The sequence below is a fragment of the Cornus florida genome, unplaced genomic scaffold (assembly GCF_030987335.1).
Source record: "Cornus florida cultivar Cherokee Brave unplaced genomic scaffold, ASM3098733v1 CherokeeBrave_3.0.0_Hap2_Chr04, whole genome shotgun sequence".
In the NCBI taxonomy this organism is placed as follows: Eukaryota; Viridiplantae; Streptophyta; class Magnoliopsida; order Cornales; family Cornaceae; genus Cornus; species Cornus florida.
The window spans coordinates 76614516-76633301 of record NW_026775574.1 but is presented as its reverse complement, the minus strand read 5'-3'; the positions used below and the strand labels follow the sequence as shown (position 1 = coordinate 76633301).

The following is an 18786-nucleotide window of genomic DNA, read 5'->3' as shown; positions in this document are numbered from 1 at the left end:
TGTACATACCTAGATGTCTCTAGTATTTTAATTGAATATTAATATAATCTGGCATGTGAATTATATGTCCAACTGATTATCAATATGTGTATGGTTGTCTAAAACAATTCTTGATTGACTTGTGTTTGTCATCTATTTTAAGCTTACAGATTTGGTACTGTTTTAATGGTTACTTTAATTCGTATTGTTATAAACAAGGGTTTGAGATGTTTTTGAATATATATAGGATGGTTAAGATCAGTTTTGATTATCTGTATATGTTCTAATATTAACTGTAGTTATGCCTGCAAATCGAAGGTCAAGTTGTATGTTAACGCATAAGGAATCGGTAGAGGTTTTAAGGCACTATAATAAATTCCAACTGTTAAACCAAACCATTGGGATGCTACTGGATATATATTAGGTTGCTAAGATTAGTTGTAAGAAAAAACAGTGGGGTAGGAAGAGGCTGGAGTTGAAACAGAGGTCAGAAACGAAGCTGTAGAGGAACGGAGGCTCACAGAGGGGAGATAGCCGGCTCTAGGAAAACCAAGAGCCGGCTCCCATCTATAAAGAGCCGGCTCCAGGCTCTTTTAGATCCTGCTCTCAATTTCAGAGAGCAGGCTCTCTCCTATTTTTATAGTTTTTACGATTTTTGTTTTTCTTGGGTACTGTTTGGATGCTTAATGTATTTCTGAACAGTTATGGGACTTACTGGGGGGTATAATATTTAGTTTTGGGTATGATTAAGACCTCTAATTAAATAAGTTATACCTCTAAGTTAATGGAACGAACAGTATAATATTAAACCTTTTTTTTTCACACTGTTAGCGGATGAAAGGAAACTGATTGCTTAGTTTACTATTAGCAATTTAATGAAATATAAGAGGACTATAAATCTTATATTGGATGGATGATAGAGTCAATTATTTATTAGAATTGGCTTATACATATTCTAGATTTTAATTGCTGAAATAATAAACCCTTTCTGCAAATTTCATGGATTAAGGAGAGGATTGTAATTGCTGAAATTTTAAACCTTGTCTGCAATTACATAAATTTTAGTCTGGATTATTGTGTTGACGAGATATGAAACTCTTTCTGCAATTAATTAGGTATGGATTTAATGGGACTTAAATTACTGAATTGTTATGCACTTTCTGTAATTTACATGGTCTTGGACGATAATTGCTAAACTAGTAAATCTGGTTCTAGCAATTACAAGTATGGTATTTGGATTATAGATGATGAACTGTTTAAATTCTATTTATTATCTATTTAGATTATATGGATTTGTTTGATGTACTGCTTATAATGTTACATCATTTACGGATCATATGCATGGTATGTACCGGTATGGGACGGTGACATACGGAGGGACGGATTAGATCAAAACGCTAATTCCAACCCATTCATATATACGGAATGGATTAACTAAAACAGTTAAATCCTACATGGTTTCATGTCCTGTCAACTAAAACAGTTGAACGACATACTGGGTGGTTGTTTATATTTCTGCGTTAGGATGGATAGGGTTTTAACTAAAACGTTTAAATCTTGATTATATGTTGTGTCTTGACCAATGAACTATTAACCGGCACAACATTGTATTTGGAAGGAACTTATATATATAATTGGAGTAGGGATTTAATTAAAACATTTAAATCCTAATTTTATGTCATGTCATGGCAACGAATCAGTTGAGCGGCACTACATTGGTTTGGATAGGAATTTATATATATAAATTATGGTACCGCGATTTGAGCTTGAGTCTCATAGTCGACGGTTAGGGTGCGTATATGCAGAAGGATGCGTAGCTAGCTATGTTGGTTGAGGTATACCCTGTTAGGCTTAGGTAGTCATGCCCACTTAGGTGCGTATTGCATGTTACCTTCTATTCAGGTTGAGACCCTCAGCATAGTTAGTGAGAGTCCTGTAGTGTGGATATATTTATCTATTACGGACTATATAGATATGTTTGAGACGTCTAGGATGTATTTGTGTATCGGGTCTCTGTTTGGATTGTAGTTAGGATAGAACTTGTTCGTGGGCTTGACCCACTATTATTTTTCAGGTAACGGACGGTTCCAGGTCTTAAAGCTTGTTAGTGCTGAGCAGAGATGACTACTCATTCTACCGACGATGTAGGGGGGGTTCTTCATGGTTTAGCAGTGGACTTCTTTTTAGTTGTTCGCTTTCCAGTATTGGCTTTTGATTAGGGGTCCACCAGATGGATTCCCGAGTTGTATTATAATTAGAGAAGTTGGATGTAACAGACTAGTTCTTATTTATAAGATTTATTCTGAAGTTTTTAATAAAGGATTTTCATTTAGTTTCTTTCCAACGAATTTTATTTACTCGTGTTTATCTTAATTATATTCTGTGTTCGATTATTGCTAATTTGTTTGATATCCTCGGGTAGTCGGGCGTGGGCCTGGCCAACCCGCATCTGGAAATCCGGGGGTATCACAGGAGCTAACTCCCTTCCTAGGGAGTTGATGTAACCCTTTCCAAGTAAATATGTTTTAATTGTATTTCAATTTGGGGAATTTTGAATGTAAATAACAAGTTGTATAATCTAGAGAATTACATATGATGTAATTGAACTTTATTCAAATAAATAATTTTGTTGAGATGTTTATATTGTCTTAGAATTCATTTCTTTATGATTATACTTCTTACATTCTTATACTGACAATAAGGATGAGATTATGCAACGGTTTTCTTGGCATGTTTAATGAAGATTTTGATAAGCCATATTTAGGGAAGATGGACCATACTACACCCCTAGTTTAATGTAGTTAGGTAGATGGTCCATGCCAACCGAAGATGGGTTATGACTTAGTCTTTTATTACATGTGCAATTACCATATAATTTGGGGGATTTGATAGGCCATGCCTAGGGAAGATGGGTCATGCTACAATCCAGTTTAAATAGATGAACCATGCCAACCAAAGATGGGTTATGCTTAGCACTTAAATTTATGAATTTGTTGAAGATATTGTAGTTGTCTTACATTTCTACATATCATGGTTATATATATAATTAGTTCCCCAAGTTGATTGTAATTGGACATATTTATAAGGTTTGTGGTGAAGTCAATTCCCTAGTTTTCTCTCTATATTTTCAACTCATTTGAATTCATTCCATTTACTGTTTTTCTGTAATTTCATTTCATAATTCAAAGTGACAAACAAATCAAACAATCATCTCTTGTATCAAACTAAAAAGTAATTTCACAACTTTGGTTACCATTAACTTACAATCCTTATGGTTCAAAAACCCCTTTGAATAGCTATATTTTACAAAGATTTGTGCTATTGCAAGTGGTCATTTTCCACTCACCTCGTTCTCGAATTTTTATTTGGGGATACCTACTCTTCAAATCAATCTTCGAGAAGACTTTGGAATTTGATAGCATATCCAACATATCTTCCAATTCCAATCTTGGTATTGGAAATTTATATTTTATTGTAATCTTATTTATAGCTTTGTTGTCTACACACATTTTCCAAGATCCATCTTTCTTCAATATAAACAAAACAGGCACAACACAAGCACTTAGACTCTCTATAATAAAGCCTTTTCTTGTGAAGATCCAAAACCTACCTTTAAAGCTCTTTATGCTCCTTTGGACTCATCCAGTAATATGGCAAGTTGGGAGGGTAGCTCTTGGCACTAAGTCTATATAGTGTTATATCTCCCTCATTGGAGGTAACACATCGGGTAGATTTTCAGGAATAACATCCTTGAATTCTTCCAGAATTTGCTGCACACCTTTAAGCATTATTTGTAGCTATACTTGCTCCTTTGCGATAAGCACATAAACAACTCCATATTCCTTATTCTATAAATTCATGCATATTTAGAAGTGAAGATGAGCTTCATTTTCCCATCTTTGCTACCTTCTCATCTTTCAAGGGTTTCAAGACTAGTATCTTCTTTTTATCACCATCTTTGACTTAGAATGAATACGTGTTTTTGCTGCCATCATGTATTGTTCACAATCATATTGCCAAGGACGGCCAAGTAGAATATGACAAACATCTATTGGTACAACATCAAAATACACCGACTCTTTGTAATATTTCCCAATGCAAAATTTCAAAAGACATCGAGAAGATACAATTACCTTGTTCCCTTTGTTGAACTAAAGGATACAATATGGCTGTGGGTGCTTCTAGGTTTTCAGCTTCAACTTGTCCACTATTTCTTGGGACACCAGATTTTCACTAGTCCCACTGTCAATGATTAAATTACACAGATTTCCTCATGAAGTACAGTGGGTCCTAAAGATGTTTTTACGTAGCCAATCATCTTTATTGTTAACAAGAGGTATAAGCATAGACCGTCTGATAACAACTATTTTGCCCAGCACATCAACTTCGTCGTCAACATTATGATCATGTTGTTCTCCTTCCAACTAGTCTTAATTTTCAAAACTAATAAAGTTATCCTCAAATCCACCCTCTTGATCATCAGCAAAATTAACATTAGCATTTGTTCTTCACTTTGGACATTCATTAGATCGATGACCATGTTCTGAACATCTATAACACTTGATTGCCCCCTGCCCTTACGTGGTATTCTTGTTTTAAACAATCTTGCCACTTGTAACATTTGTTTGGCTGTTAGAACGAGTGGAAGGTGCTGTCCGCCCACCACGAATGGCATTATTCACTCAAATAGTTGATGCCCTACTTGTGAGGCCAAGCTTTTATAAACCCGGTACGTCAGTGATGACCCGAAAGTTGACCTGATAACGGATCCAAAATGCGAAAGCGAAAGGAGTAAAATGGTTATTTCAAACTGAAATAGGTGCCACCGTGCATACCATTGGAAAGACAACAAAAAATGAAAAAGGTTAGACTCAAGAATCACCTAATTCGGAGTCCGAACAGAAAAAATATGAAAAATAGAATAAGGAGGCATCATCCGATTAAGAGATACCACAACTTTACAAAGAGGGTCAAACGTGTAAGTTAGAGAGGAAGTGTCGGTCGGTTTGACCTACATGGTCGGTCATTCTGACTCACAAGGTCGATTGTTCTGACCTACAAGGTTAGTCGTTCTGACTTGCTTGGTCGGTCGTTCTACTCTCACGATTGGTCATTCTGATTCACAAGGTCGGTCGTTCTGGCCTACATGGTCAGTCGTTTTGACTCTTAAGATCGATCATTTTGACTCTCAAGGTTGGTCGTTCTAACTCACAAGGTCGGTCATTCTGACTTACAAGGTCGCTCGTTCTGACTCTCAAGATCGATCATTCTGACTCTCAAGGTTGGTCGTTCTGACCTACAAGGTCGCTCGTTCTGACTCTCAAGATTGATCATTCTGACTTCCGAACGATGAAACAGAAAGCAACAATCAGCCGAACGACGAAACAAAAAGTAACAAACGCTGCTGCTGTGTATGGTGAAGTACTAGGTTCAACCTAAGGCTATACATGCATTCCAATGATCCAAAATAAGTTTTAAACATACTTGTGAACTTTAAAATTAATAGTCCTTGGCCTCATTTCATATACATAAAATGAATGTCAAAAGGTATATTTAGGCACACATTACGTACCCGAAATTGAAAATGACATGTTAAACCAAATATAACATAACAACTTCAAAAGAAAAAATAAACATGCGAACACTTGTATGCAAACAAGAATACATGTTTTGACATAATAAACCAAAATGGAGCATAATATGCTAACAAGTGCATATTCTATATAACAAAATCTCTCAATGTAGTTAAGCAAGCCTAAGAGTGTTATGCATCCCACAATAATGCTTCTTTACCTGAAAAACAACCCGGTAACTTTAGGGTGAGCAATCCATAATGTTTAACCGACTTTGGAACTTCCAACACACAATAAGATGCAAACTCACAAAGTTATCAACTTGGAATTTAAAGTGCAAAATCAAACCAAAGTGGATACTTGGATATCGCCCAAATTAAAACCATACTCTTGGGATCACTTTAGGCTACTAATCCATGAGTACCTTCCCCTAGTGCGCACTTTAGTGTAGGGAGCTCTCTATCTCCCGTACTAGAACCAAGTCCTAACTAAGTCAAGTCCTTGACGATATCCCAAGTTTCTAAAACCAACAAGTTGAGCAACAAGTCATGATATATGATAAAAACACAAAGGTCCATGAGATACATGACTAAATCATTAGAACAATAAAATAAAAATTAATTAAACTAATTAATTAATTTCTTTAGATTCCAGGAGTTATTCAAATGACCTCAAATTAATATATAACAAGGAATAAGTCATGGCCATGCCATATATCAAGTCTAAAATGGAATACAAGTAAGGTACAATTAAGTAGAATTTAAACCAAATTAAATTTACTAAATCTCTAGATTTGAAAACTCATTTAAATCATCTCAAATTAATATACAACAAAGATCAAGTCATGGCCATACCATATATCAAGTCTAAAGTGAGTTATATGCAAGCTACACTTAATCATTAATTTCTCAAATTAATAAAAGACATGCATACAACTTATACATCTCTACAAAAATAATTAATTCACTTAGATAATAACTAGAACACCCCTACCTCAATAGAGAATTGAATCTTTATAATCCAAAACAACCAAGCTTAGAATGGAAAATCAAACTAGGGTTTTGTAGAAGAGAGTGAGAGGGAACAAAAGTATTCCAAGCTTATAGGTCTAAGGTGAGTGGAAGGAGGCCAAAATGAAGTCAAAAGCTTTGAATCAAGCTTTGCTCCAATGGTGGCTAGGTTAGGGCTTGAGAGGAAAGAGATGAAATGAAATCAAAGTGTAAACCCTAAGCTAAATGTGGCGGAATCCTCCACTCACTATGTGCTCTTACATTATCTCTCACACACACACTAATGCAAGACCTAATGTGAAGCCTACACTTGTCACAAATCCATGGCTCCTTCCTAAGCTTAATCCTAAGCCTACACTTGTCAACTATGCAAGCCAACAGGTGCTCTAATCCTAGGCCAACAAATGAGTGAATTTCCACTCTCCATGTGTCAAGAGATTAAGCTTCCAAGTGGTTTCACCACAATGGCAACAAGTGGCACCATGAGAGTGTGACACTTGTCACACTTTTTGAAGATTACAAAAAGGTCCTTTTTCAAAATATCTTCCAAATTAAATTACAAAATGGTCCCTAAGACGAAAAATAATTATTTTATTTAATTGCACTAAAATCCCAAATGTCAAGAATATTCTCAAGGAAACTATGCATCTATACCCTTTACAAGAAAAGTAAACATCTAACATGTTTTTTTACAAAAGTAAAAATTTAGATATCATGGAAGTTAAATATCATGAATGTATGCAAATTCGGAATCAAATCCGAGCACAAAAAGTAAGGTTATGCAAGGAAAAATGATAAATGAGAAAATGACGAAATAGGAAAAAAGGCGAAAAAAGAAGTTACAGAAAAGAAAGAAGGAAAAGGAAAATGCCTGGGTCATTACAACCTACCCTTCTTAAAAGGGATTTCATCCCCGAAATCGTGTCGTGCCTGAAAGAGAGAACAAATAGGGATACCGGGAGTGAACCTCGTGCTCGAGTTCCCAGGTAGCCTCCTCAATGCCGTGGTGTCTCCACAAAACCTTAACCAATGAAATGGTCTTGGTTCGTAAAACCTGTTTTGGTGAATCAAGAATCTGGACCGGACTTTCCTCATAGGTCATGTCCTTATCAACAACCACATCAGTCCACCGCAGAACATGCAATGGGTCCGGCTAGTACTTCCTCAGTATAGAAACATGAAAGATGTTGTGAATCCTATCCAGGTCTTGCGGTAATGCCAACCGATAAGCAACTTCACCAACGCGTTCCAAAATATCAAATGGTCTAATGAACCTAAGAGACAACTTGCTCGTCTACCAGAATCTCAGAAGACCCTTGCCCAAAGAAATCTTAAGAAAGACATGGTCCCCTACCTCAAAAGACAAGGATCGTCTCCTCTTATCAGCATAACTCTTCTGTCTGCTCTGTGCGGTAGCCAACCACTGCCGAATCAACTTAATTTTCTCTATAGTCTCAATAACAATGTCGGGACCCAAGGCAACGGTATCACCAACCTTGGTCCAACAAACTGGAGATCTGCAAGGCCTGCCATACAACGTCTTAAAAGGTGCCATTCTAATGCTGGTCTGGTAACTATTGTTGTAGGCAAACTCAACCAAAGGTAAGTAGTCCTCCCAACTACCACCAAAATCCAAGATACAAGCCCATAACATATCCTCCAATATCTGAATGGTGTGCTCCGACTGACCATTAGTCTGAGGATGGAATGCCGTGCTGAAATGAATCCCCATATCAAGAGCCTCCTGAAAACCCTTCCAAAAGTGAGGCATGAACCGCGGATCCCTATCCGAAACAATGGTTACAAGAACCCCATGAAGCCTAACGATCTACCTCACATATAGTCCACTTAGTCTCTCTGCGTTGTCTGTCGCTGCTATGGGCAAGAAGTGAGCTATCTTAGTTAATCTATCAATTATGACCCAAATGGCATCATTCTATGCCTGAGGACTCGGAAGTCCCGTTACAAAATCCATAGTGATATGCTCCCATTTCCACTCAGTTACTGGTAATGGTTGCAACAATCCTGCCGGTCGCTGATGCTCTGCCTTCACTTGCTGATAAGTAAGTCATCGAGCCACAAACTATGAAACATCCCGTTTCATGCCCTGCCACCAAAACTGTCGTCACAGATTATGATACATCTTCCTACAACCAAGATGAATTGCGACCCGAGAGTGGTGAAAATCCTAAAGAACGTCTTTCCGACCAGAAAAAGGAACAAACATCATCCCCTTGTACCTAAGACCACCGTCAGAATGTAAGGTCCAACCCTCTACATTCTCACCGCCTGAAATCCGAACATGGATGGCCTTCATTTCCTCATTCTCCAACTGTGCCTCAATAACTCTACTAACCAAAGCCGGTTGAGCCACAGGGCTAAATAAAATAGCTGGTGAAATACCCTCATAAGACTATAAACTAAGATCTACACGCTCTTCTAGCATCTTCCATTTGTGAATGAAAATGCTAGCAAGAGTCCCATGTGACTTCTTACTCAATGCATCGGCCACTACATTGGCCTTACCCCGAATGATACTGTAACTCAAAGTTGTAATCCTCCATGAACTTAACCCATCTACACTGTCTCAAGTTTAAATCCTTCTAAGAGAAAAGATACTTGAGACTCTTATAATCGGAGAAAACCTCAAACTTCTTCCAGTACAAATAGTGTCTCTGCCTTTTCAGGGCAAAGATAACTACTGCCAACTCCAAATCATGTGTCGTATAGTTCAACTCGTGAGTCTTCAATTGTCGAGACTCATAAGCAACCACCCGCTCTGTCTGCATCAAGACACAACCCAAACCTTCCCGCGAAGTATCACAGAAGATTACATAACCCAAACCACGTTCAGGAATGATCAAAACTAGAGCCGATGTCAACCTGACCTTCAACTCCTAACAAGCAAACTCACAGGCTTTGTTCCATACGAACTTGACCCCCTTGCAAGTAAGTTGAGTCATAAGTACTGCTAAATGAGAGAAATCTCGAACAAATCTCCAGTAATAGCCAGCTAGGCCAAGAAAACTCTGAATCTCAAACACTGTTTTCAAATATTCCCAATCCATCACTGATTCAATCTTTGACGGATCCACTGTAACACTGCCCCCTGACACAACATGTGCAAGAAACTTCACTTCTGATAACCAAAATTCGTATTTCTCGAACTTGGCATACAATCGATTATCCTTAAGGATCTATAACACTGTCCTCAAATGATACTCATGTTCCTCCACTGAAGCTGAATATATAAGAATGTCGTCAACAAAAACCACAACGAACTAATCAAGATGGTCACTAAATACACGATTCATCAAGTCCATAAAAGTTAATCAAGATGGTCACTAAATACACGGTTCATCAAGTCCATAAAAGTTGCTGGAGCATTGGTCAAACCAAAAGGTATCACCAGGAACTTATAATGGCCAAACTGCGTGCGGAAAGCGGTCTTAGATATATCCTCATCCTTAACCCTCAACTGATAGCAACCCGATCTCAAATCAATCTTTGAAAAATAAGTGGCTCCCTTCAACTAATTAAACAAGTCATCAATCCTAGGCAAGGGATACCTATTATTGATCGTAACATGGTTCAACTTACAATAATCGATGCAAATTCTTAAAGACCCATCCTTCTTCTTCGCAAAAAGAACTGGTGTTTCCCAGGGTGAAGCACTAGGATGAATAAAACCCTTCGCTTTTAAATCATCTAATTGAGCTTTCAGCTCATCCAACTCTACCGGTGCCATACGGTACGGTGCTATAGAGATCGGCTCAGTACCGGGAATGACATTGTAGACACTAAAATTTTAGTGGACTTTGATTTGGACAAATGGACCCATTAAATATGGGCCTAATGTTTAATTAAGTTATTTAGTTGGCCCAAGTTTGGTTCACTTAAATTATTTAATTAAGCCCAGTCTAGATGGTTAAATAAAAAAAATAATTATTCCTAATAAAATATATTTAGAATAATTATTTTTAAGGATAATTATCATAATATATTCGGCCTGGCCCAGTTATGATATTTTCCTTATCAGAGAGGACACGTGTCATCATCCTATCGATCCAAGAAGCTTATAAATAGAGGCCTGGAGGAAAGGAGAAGGGAACACAAATTCAGAATTCTGAAATTCAGAATTTCAGAGAGAAATACAAAAGCTCTCATCCTCAACAACCAAACCCAAAGGCGAAGAACACCAAGCACATCAAATCGTGCCGGTCTTCATCAAATTCTACGGTGATCAACAATAAGCACAACCAAAGTCGTGCCGTTTGTCATCCAAATTCCACGGTGATTCAAGATCAAGCTCGTACAGCCCTTAGATCCAACCAACCAACAAAAAAAAAGGAGATTTAATCAGAGGACCAATTCTTTCTTTTGTAAAGAATAATACAGAGGATTGTACCTCAATTTCTCAAATTAATAAAATTATATTATTTGCTCCATATTTTGTTTCTATTTATAGAGTACAAAATTTGTATGTACAAATTTTTGGCACGCCCAGTGGGACCACCTTTGCCTCTCATCTCTTTCTCCTACCATCAAGTTTCTTTTCTATCAGATTCTATGGCTCCCCTTAAGAACTCCGACAGAGAAGAAAGCCCAAAAGAACATCGCTACCACAAAGGTCGACGCCAAAGCCACCATGAAAAGTGGCACGAAGGCCAAATCAAGTGATGGAAGTACCTTGGCGGGCCCTATGGCATGTATCAAGTCCCAAGCGATGGCTTCATCCAAACATCAGCAAGACTTAGTGAAAACAAATCCTGCAAAGCCGGCAAACGTGAAAACCCAACATGTCAAGAACCCTGATGTTGTCCCAGAGGAGATTCTGCCACCAGCAGATTCACCTCATTCCATCCATGATGCTCGCTCTAGTGTCGGTTCACCCCCAGAGTCACCACGTCAGACTTTGGAGTATTCAATCACTTCAAGAAAACGTTGACTCTCAAGGCCTATCATACTCAGATGTGGTCGCTGCTATGATGACTGAAGCTGCCACGATGGAGGAATAATTAGCAACTATGTCTCGTGCCATTGAGAACCTCACAAAGACTGTTGAAGAGAAGGACTTACAAATCGCTACACTGATGAACAAATTTGAAGTTCAGACTTTCGGTGAATCACCAGTACAATCTGGGCATCCTGCATCTTCCACATCACCACTAACTGGGAATCATGGAATTTTTACACCACCACCGTCTGGGAATCCTACATCTTCCACAGCAATACCGACGGAGAATCTTAATTCTACCGCACAAGGTACTCGTATGGAGGACCCCAAACAGACGTCGGTCACAGAACAGGTGGCTAATCAAAACCAGACGCCGGTGATAGAACAGGCAGCTAGTCAAACCACTCATGCTTCTTTAGTCTCTTCATTATCTATCTCACAATTGCAAGATATGATAACGAATACAATCCAAGCCCAATATGCAGGCGTCTCATAGAGTACTCTCATGTACTTAAAGCCCTATACAAGGAGAATCGATAGTATGAGGATGTATGTAGGATACCAACCTCCGAAGATTCAGCAATTTGACGGGAAAGGTAACCCCAAGCAACACATTACCCATTTTGTCGAGACTTGTAACAATACCGGAACAGAGGGGGACTTACTAGTTAAACAGTTTGTCCGCTCCCTTAAAGGAAACGCGTTCGAATGGTACACCGACCTAAAGTCAGAGTCAATTAATAGTTGGGACCAAATGGAATGAGAATTCTTGAACAGGTTCTATAGCACTCGTCATATTGTTAGTATGATAAAGTTGACTAACACGAAGCAATGGGAGGATAAGCCTGTAATCGACTACATTAATCGTTGGAGAGCACTTAGTCTTGACTGCAAGGACCGATTGTCAGAAATCTCTACTGTGGAGATGTGTATGCAGGGAATGCATTGGGGCCTTCTTTACATTCTGCAAGGTATAAAACGTCACATATTTGAAGAATTGGCAACACGTGCCCATGACATAGAGATCAGTATGAAATCCCATGAAGGCAAAAGTCCCGTGGCCATAGAACCACGCAAGGATAAGAAAGAATAAAAGAAGGGCGATAAGTCGTCAAAGACCGCTGCTAAAGATTCCATGGCTATCCCAACAACCCCAATCAAGATATCTGTTAAAGGTGATAAGAAGGATGATAAAAAGCCTCACCAGTTTCAAAAGAGGGAAAGACAACGTCCTACACTAAAGGAGTTAGAGAAAAAGGAATACCCCTTCCCCGATTCTGATGTCGCTGGCATCTTGAAATGTTTACTCGAAAGTAAAGTTATAGAACTCCCTGAATGTAAACGCCCTCAAGAGATGGGACGTGTCAACGATCCAAAATACTGCAAATACCATCGTATTGTCAGTCATCCAATTGAGAAGTGTTTTTTCTTCAAGGAGGTGGTGATGAATCTAGTAAAACAAAGAAAAATCTTGTTAGACACGGATGAAGTTGTAACTTCAAATCATACTACTGCTACTGTAACAACCTCTGTCATGGGGAGTGCTCGTTCTTAACCTTCAACCTCTGAGATATATTGCATAACCATCCAGTTTGGCTCATTGGAACCAATCCCTATCTCTCTTGGCAAAAGGAGTGCACTTGACGTTTCAACCTTTGGAAGGGTCTTTCCTCAAGATGATGAAGAAGGATGGACTTTGGTGACAAGAAAGAAACCACGGAAGCAAAGAGCTGACATTTTTCAGACTAGTTATTCTGACAGGGGGCAAATGAAGAAGAAACTTTAATATCGCCATAAGCAGTCTGGCCATAACAAAAAATGGGTCAAGAAGACACAATCAACCAAACACGCCTCTATAAGCCAAAGGATCGAGAAGCCTATTACTTTACAAGATTTCTTTTGAGAAAGATATCTAGATGACGAAGTTGTGACAGCTTACATGGTTTCAACTAAAACGGGCCCTGATGGTGAGAATTGCAAGGATCAAGATGAAGCTCAGAATCATGCAAAGGATGCTGCCATCATTGAAAAGTCCGATGATGATGAAGTAATCGGAGGTACACTGGATTTATGTTATGCACTAATTATTTTCACTGACGAAGATCTTCAGTTGGGTTCGAAGCCGCACAATTGTCCTCTTTTCGTTTCCGGTTACATAAAGGAACAAAGAGTTACTCGAATTCTTATTGATGGTGGATCAGAGGTGAATCTCATACCAAAATTTATGATGAAAATCTCGGCATCACAGTCGACGAGTTATCTCATACCCGTCTTATTATTCAAGATTTTAACCAAGGAGGACAGAGAGCTATTGGCATGATTCGGGCAAAACTAATTATTGGCGAGCTCCAAGCTGAAACCTTATTCCATGTTATTGATGTAAAGACGTCTTATAATTTGTTGTTGGGAAGGCCTTGGATACATAATAATGGTGTCATTCCATCGACTCTTTATCAGTGCTTCAAATTCTACAAGAATGGCGTACAAACTGTTATGGCGGACCATAAACCATTTACAGAAGTAGAATCTTATTTTGCCTATGCCAAGTTCTATATCGATCCTGATACACCTTCGGAAGTGCCCATCCTAAGCCATCCGTCTACACAAGAGGTTCAATCTACAAAAACAAAAGAAGCGTTAATTGATCCATTAGATGTTTCAGTGACAGACATTGTAAAGGTGGCTAAAACAAGAGGGGTCTCGATAAAAGCACATCAAACGAAACCTATTTTAAAGTATGTTCCAAAATCTCAATGACAAGAAGGGCAGTCACCTATCATTGAGATACTTGAAACCAAGGAATTTAAATTGAAAATCTCATAAACCAAAGAGAAAGAAGATATGCAAAAGCTGAAAGGAGAGTTAACTCTTCCTCTCACCAAGATTCAAAAGTCTTCGCCTTCCAAGCCTCCATTAAAAGGGTTCATGCGGCCTTCTCAATCTCTGGTCAATCATGGATCACTTCCAAAAGAAAGGACTGATGAAGGATTCGATCCTAAAGCATACCAACTTATGGCTAAGTCGAGGTATGATTTTACAAATCCTACAAACCTTGGAAAACTGAATTCAGAGGTCACTGGTGAGAAAATGCATGGCCTCAATGAGACACAGAAGAAATTAAAAGATCAAGGGCATAAAATCATTCCACCCAAGTCTGGTATCGGTTTTGTACCTTCTGAGCCACTTCGAATTTACATCACAAAAAATGATAAGAAGTCAAACACTTTTTACATTGGGTTTAAAGAAGTTGCGGATGAACAAGAGCAACAGACTATAAATCAAAAATCGGTCTTCAACCGTATTGGAGCTCTATGTGATTGAATATCTGTATTCAACAGGTTGTCAAGCCAAGAATCAAACGTTTCAAGTTCTCATGTCAGCAGTTTGCCTCGTGCCTCTGTTTTTAACAGAATGAGCTTTCATGACCAAGGAAGAAAATCTCCACAACCTCAACCTCAAAATTCAGTATTTTCTTGAATTGGTACTATCAATGATGCACCGCTAAAAAGTAGCAAGAGTGGGAAGTCAGGGGAAACAAGCATTGACATGGTGAACAATAGTGAAGTTCAGAGCCTAGTACCCTCACGAATGAAACGTAAGACAGAGGTAGATGTCACCAATGATGTTACATTAAAAGCTAGAAGGCGAACCATTGTATTCACTAATCAAGCAAAAGAAGTGGAAGACATTAGCAAATCATCTTGTGTTACTTCATACCACATCACTATTTAAGAGGAACCTGACGCTGAACAACCAGATGACATCGAGAAAGCTCTACCAACACTAGAAGACGGGGGGCAGGCTATCGTTGATCAACTCAAAGAAATCAACTTAGGAACTAATGATCAACCCAGACCAGTTTTCATTAGTGCATTCCTAAGCCCTTCAGAAGAAAATGATTACTTTCAATTGTTGTCTGAGTACAAGGATGTCTTCGCTTGGACATACAAAGAGATGCCCGATCTTGATCCTAAAATTACAGTGTACAATCTTGTTGTCAAACATGGGACACGTCCGATTAAGCAGTCTCAATGTTTCTTCTGTCCAGAGCTAGTTCCGAGGATAGAGGAAGAACTCAACAAATTAATTGAAGTAGGGTTCATTCGTGAGGTCAAATATCTAACATGGATTTTGAGCATTGTTACAGTGAAGAAGAAAAATGGACAGATTCGAATTTGTGTGGATTTTCATGATTTAAATGAGGCATGTCCAAAAGATGATTTTCCTCTTCCCATCCCTGAACTCACTGTAGATGCAACTACAGGGCATGAAGTTCTCTCGTTCATGGATTGTTACTCCGAGTATAATCAGATAAGAATGATTCCAAAAGATGAGGAACTAACTGCTTTTCGCACTCCTAAAGGTATATATTGCTACAAAGTTATGCCCTTTGGACTCAAAAATGCGGGAGCAACATACCAGTGCACCATGCAAAGGATCTTCGAAGACATACTCCATAAGATTGTTGAATGTTATGTTGATGACTTAGTGGTAAAGACGAAAGAGCGAAGAAATCATTTACAGGATCTACGTACAGTTTTTAATCTCCTCTGAAAATATCAACTCAAGATGAATCCCCTTAAATGTGCATTTGGTGTGACTTCAGGGAAATTCCTGGGGTACGTTGTACGTCATCGTGGTATTAAGATTGATCCTAATAAAGTTGAGCCCTTTCAAAAGATGTCGCTACCAAAGAATTTGCGTGAGCTTCGAAGTTTACAAGGTCAACTTGTGTTCATTCGTCGGTTCATCTCAAATTTAGCTGGTCATTGTCAGCCTTTAAACTGACTCCTGAAGAAAGATGTTCTATTTAATTGGGACCAATTGTGCCAAAATGCTTTTGATAGCATCAAAAAGTACATTCTCAATTCTCCGGTATTGGGAGCACCTATACCTGGAAAGCCGCTTATACTTTACATTGCCGCGCAAGAAGAATTGCTAGGTGCCTTATTTGCTCAGAATAATGAAGAACATAAAGAGAAGGCATTGTATTACTTAAGTCGCAGACTCACCCCGACGGAGCGAAATTATTCTCCAATTGAAAAAACATGCCTCGCACTTGTCTTCGCCTCTAAGAAATTGAGGCATTATTTCTTGGCTCATACGATACATCTTATTACAAGAGCTGATCCTCTCAAATATGTTATATCTAAACCGGTCTTTTCCGAACGCTTGGCGAGGTGGTCAATTTTGTTCAACGAATTTGAAATTGTTTATGTGCCACGAAAAGCTGTGAAAGGACAAGTCTTAGTAGATTTCTTAGCTGACCTTCCTATTCCAGCCGATTGGGAAATTTCTGAAGATTTTCCCGATGAAGAAGTCTTCTTTGTAGACATCCTCCCTCCATGGATGATGTTTTTCGATGGGGCAGCACGATCAGACGGGGCCGGAGCAGGCGTAGTTTTTGTTTCTCCACAAAGACATGTTATTCCATACTCTTTTGCACTCGCTGAAAACTATTCAAATAATGTAGCTGAATATCAAGCCTTGATCATCGGCCTTCAAATGGCAAATGAGATTAAGATCACGGATCTCTAAATATATGGAGACTCTAAGTTGGTAATTAACTAACTTCTTCAAGAATATGAGGTTAAAAAAGATGATTTAGTGCCGTACCATCATTATGCCTCTCGTTTGTTGAAACGGTTTGATAGTGTCATGCTAGAACACATTCGGATGAAAAAAAAAATCGGATAGCTGATGCTTTGGCAAATTTAGCTACAACATTGGCGTTAACTGCTGAGGACTTGGTTGATGTTCCTGTATGTCAACGATGGGTTTTGCCACAAGTCTTGGAAGATAAATTTGAAGAAAGTAATTTGGTTTCTTGTTAGACACAAGAGGAAGAAGACTGGAGACTCCCTATCATTGATTATCTGTAACATGGAAAACTTCTCGAAGATCAACGCCATAAGACTGAAATACGAAGACAAGCACCTCGATTCATCTATTACAATGATACGTTATATAGAATTACATATGAGGGCCTTTTCCTTCGCTGCCTCGCAAATGATGAAACCACCCATGCAATGAAGGAAGCACATTCTGGGATTTGTGGAGCCCATCAGTCTAGACCAAAAATTCACTTTCGTGTCAAAAGAATGGGTTATTATTTGCCCACCATGGTCAAGGACTGCATGGAGTATGCAAAAAGGTGTCAAGCCTGTCAATTCTATGCTAACTTCATACACCAACCACCAGAACCATTGCACTCTACTGTGACGTCATGGCCATTTGATACATAGGGATTAGATGTAGTTGGTCCTTTAGACAAGTCTTCAAATGGCCCACTTGTATATCTTGGCTGCCACTGGTTATTTTTCCAAATGGGCGAAAGTTGCACCCTATAAACATGTGAAAAAGGAAACAGTGGTTGATTTCATCAAATCGAACATTATCTATCGATATGGTGTCCCTCGGTACCTTATCACTGATAATGGGATGAATTTCAAAAATAGTTGGGTAACTGACCTTTGTGAGAAGTTTGGTTTCAAACAACGTAAGTCCTCCATGTACAATGCCCCTGCCAATGGTCTTGCAGAAGCATTCATTAAAACTCTTTGTGAGTTATTGAAGAAAGTAGTCAACCAGACAAAGAAAGATTGGCATGAGCGAATGGAAGAAGCATTGTGGGCATACCACACTACGCACCGTACACCTACTCAAGTAACTCTGTATTCTCTGGTCTATGGCGTAGAAGCGGTTCTTCCATTGGAACAACAGATCCCTTCGTTAAGGATTGCCATATAGGAAGGTCTTACAAGTGAAGAAAATGTCATCTTACGTCTTCAAGAACTGGAAGCATTGGATGAGAAGAGATTAGAAGCCCAACAACAGCTAGAGTGTTATCAAGCTCGACTTTCTAAAGCCTTCAATAAGAAAGTTCGACCTCGGTCATTTCAGGTTCGAGACTTAGTATTTGCTGTTCGTAGACCAACTGTCATGAATCGTAAGGGAAATAAATTTGTATCCAAATGGGATGGACCATATGTTGTTTGTGAAGTTTATACTAACGGCGCATATCTCATTATTGATGAGATGGAGTAAGAGTGGGGCCCATTAATGGCAAGTTCCTAAAGTGCTATTACCCATGAAGGCAATGCTTCTGATCGTACGAGCTTAAACTGCACTATGCTCCTGGCTCGCATGAGCTAAAACTGTGTACGGCCCAAAAAAAAAAAAAAAAAATTCATATCCCTTTTGAACTACGTGATGACTTGATCCCTCATTTGGGGGTACGTACGCAGCTTAGAATTTCATTCTAAGT

The 18786-nt window shown here is 38.7% G+C and overlaps 1 protein-coding gene across 1 annotated transcript; it reads left to right on the top strand.

Annotated features, from left to right (window-relative positions):
- The first annotated feature begins 17801 nt into the window (after window positions 1-17801).
- Window positions 17802-18269, top strand: LOC132305144 (uncharacterized). The gene has a single exon (XM_059802824.1). The coding sequence runs from the start codon at window positions 17802-17804 to the stop codon at window positions 18267-18269; it is 468 nt and encodes a 155-aa protein (XP_059658807.1).
- The last annotated feature ends 517 nt before the right edge of the window (window positions 18270-18786 follow it).

What these genes read in the sequence shown, in the direction of transcription:
- LOC132305144 (XM_059802824.1), top strand. Translation starts at nt 17,802, where the DNA reads ATGGCCCACTTGTATATCTTGGCTGCCACTGGTTATTTTTCCAAATGG.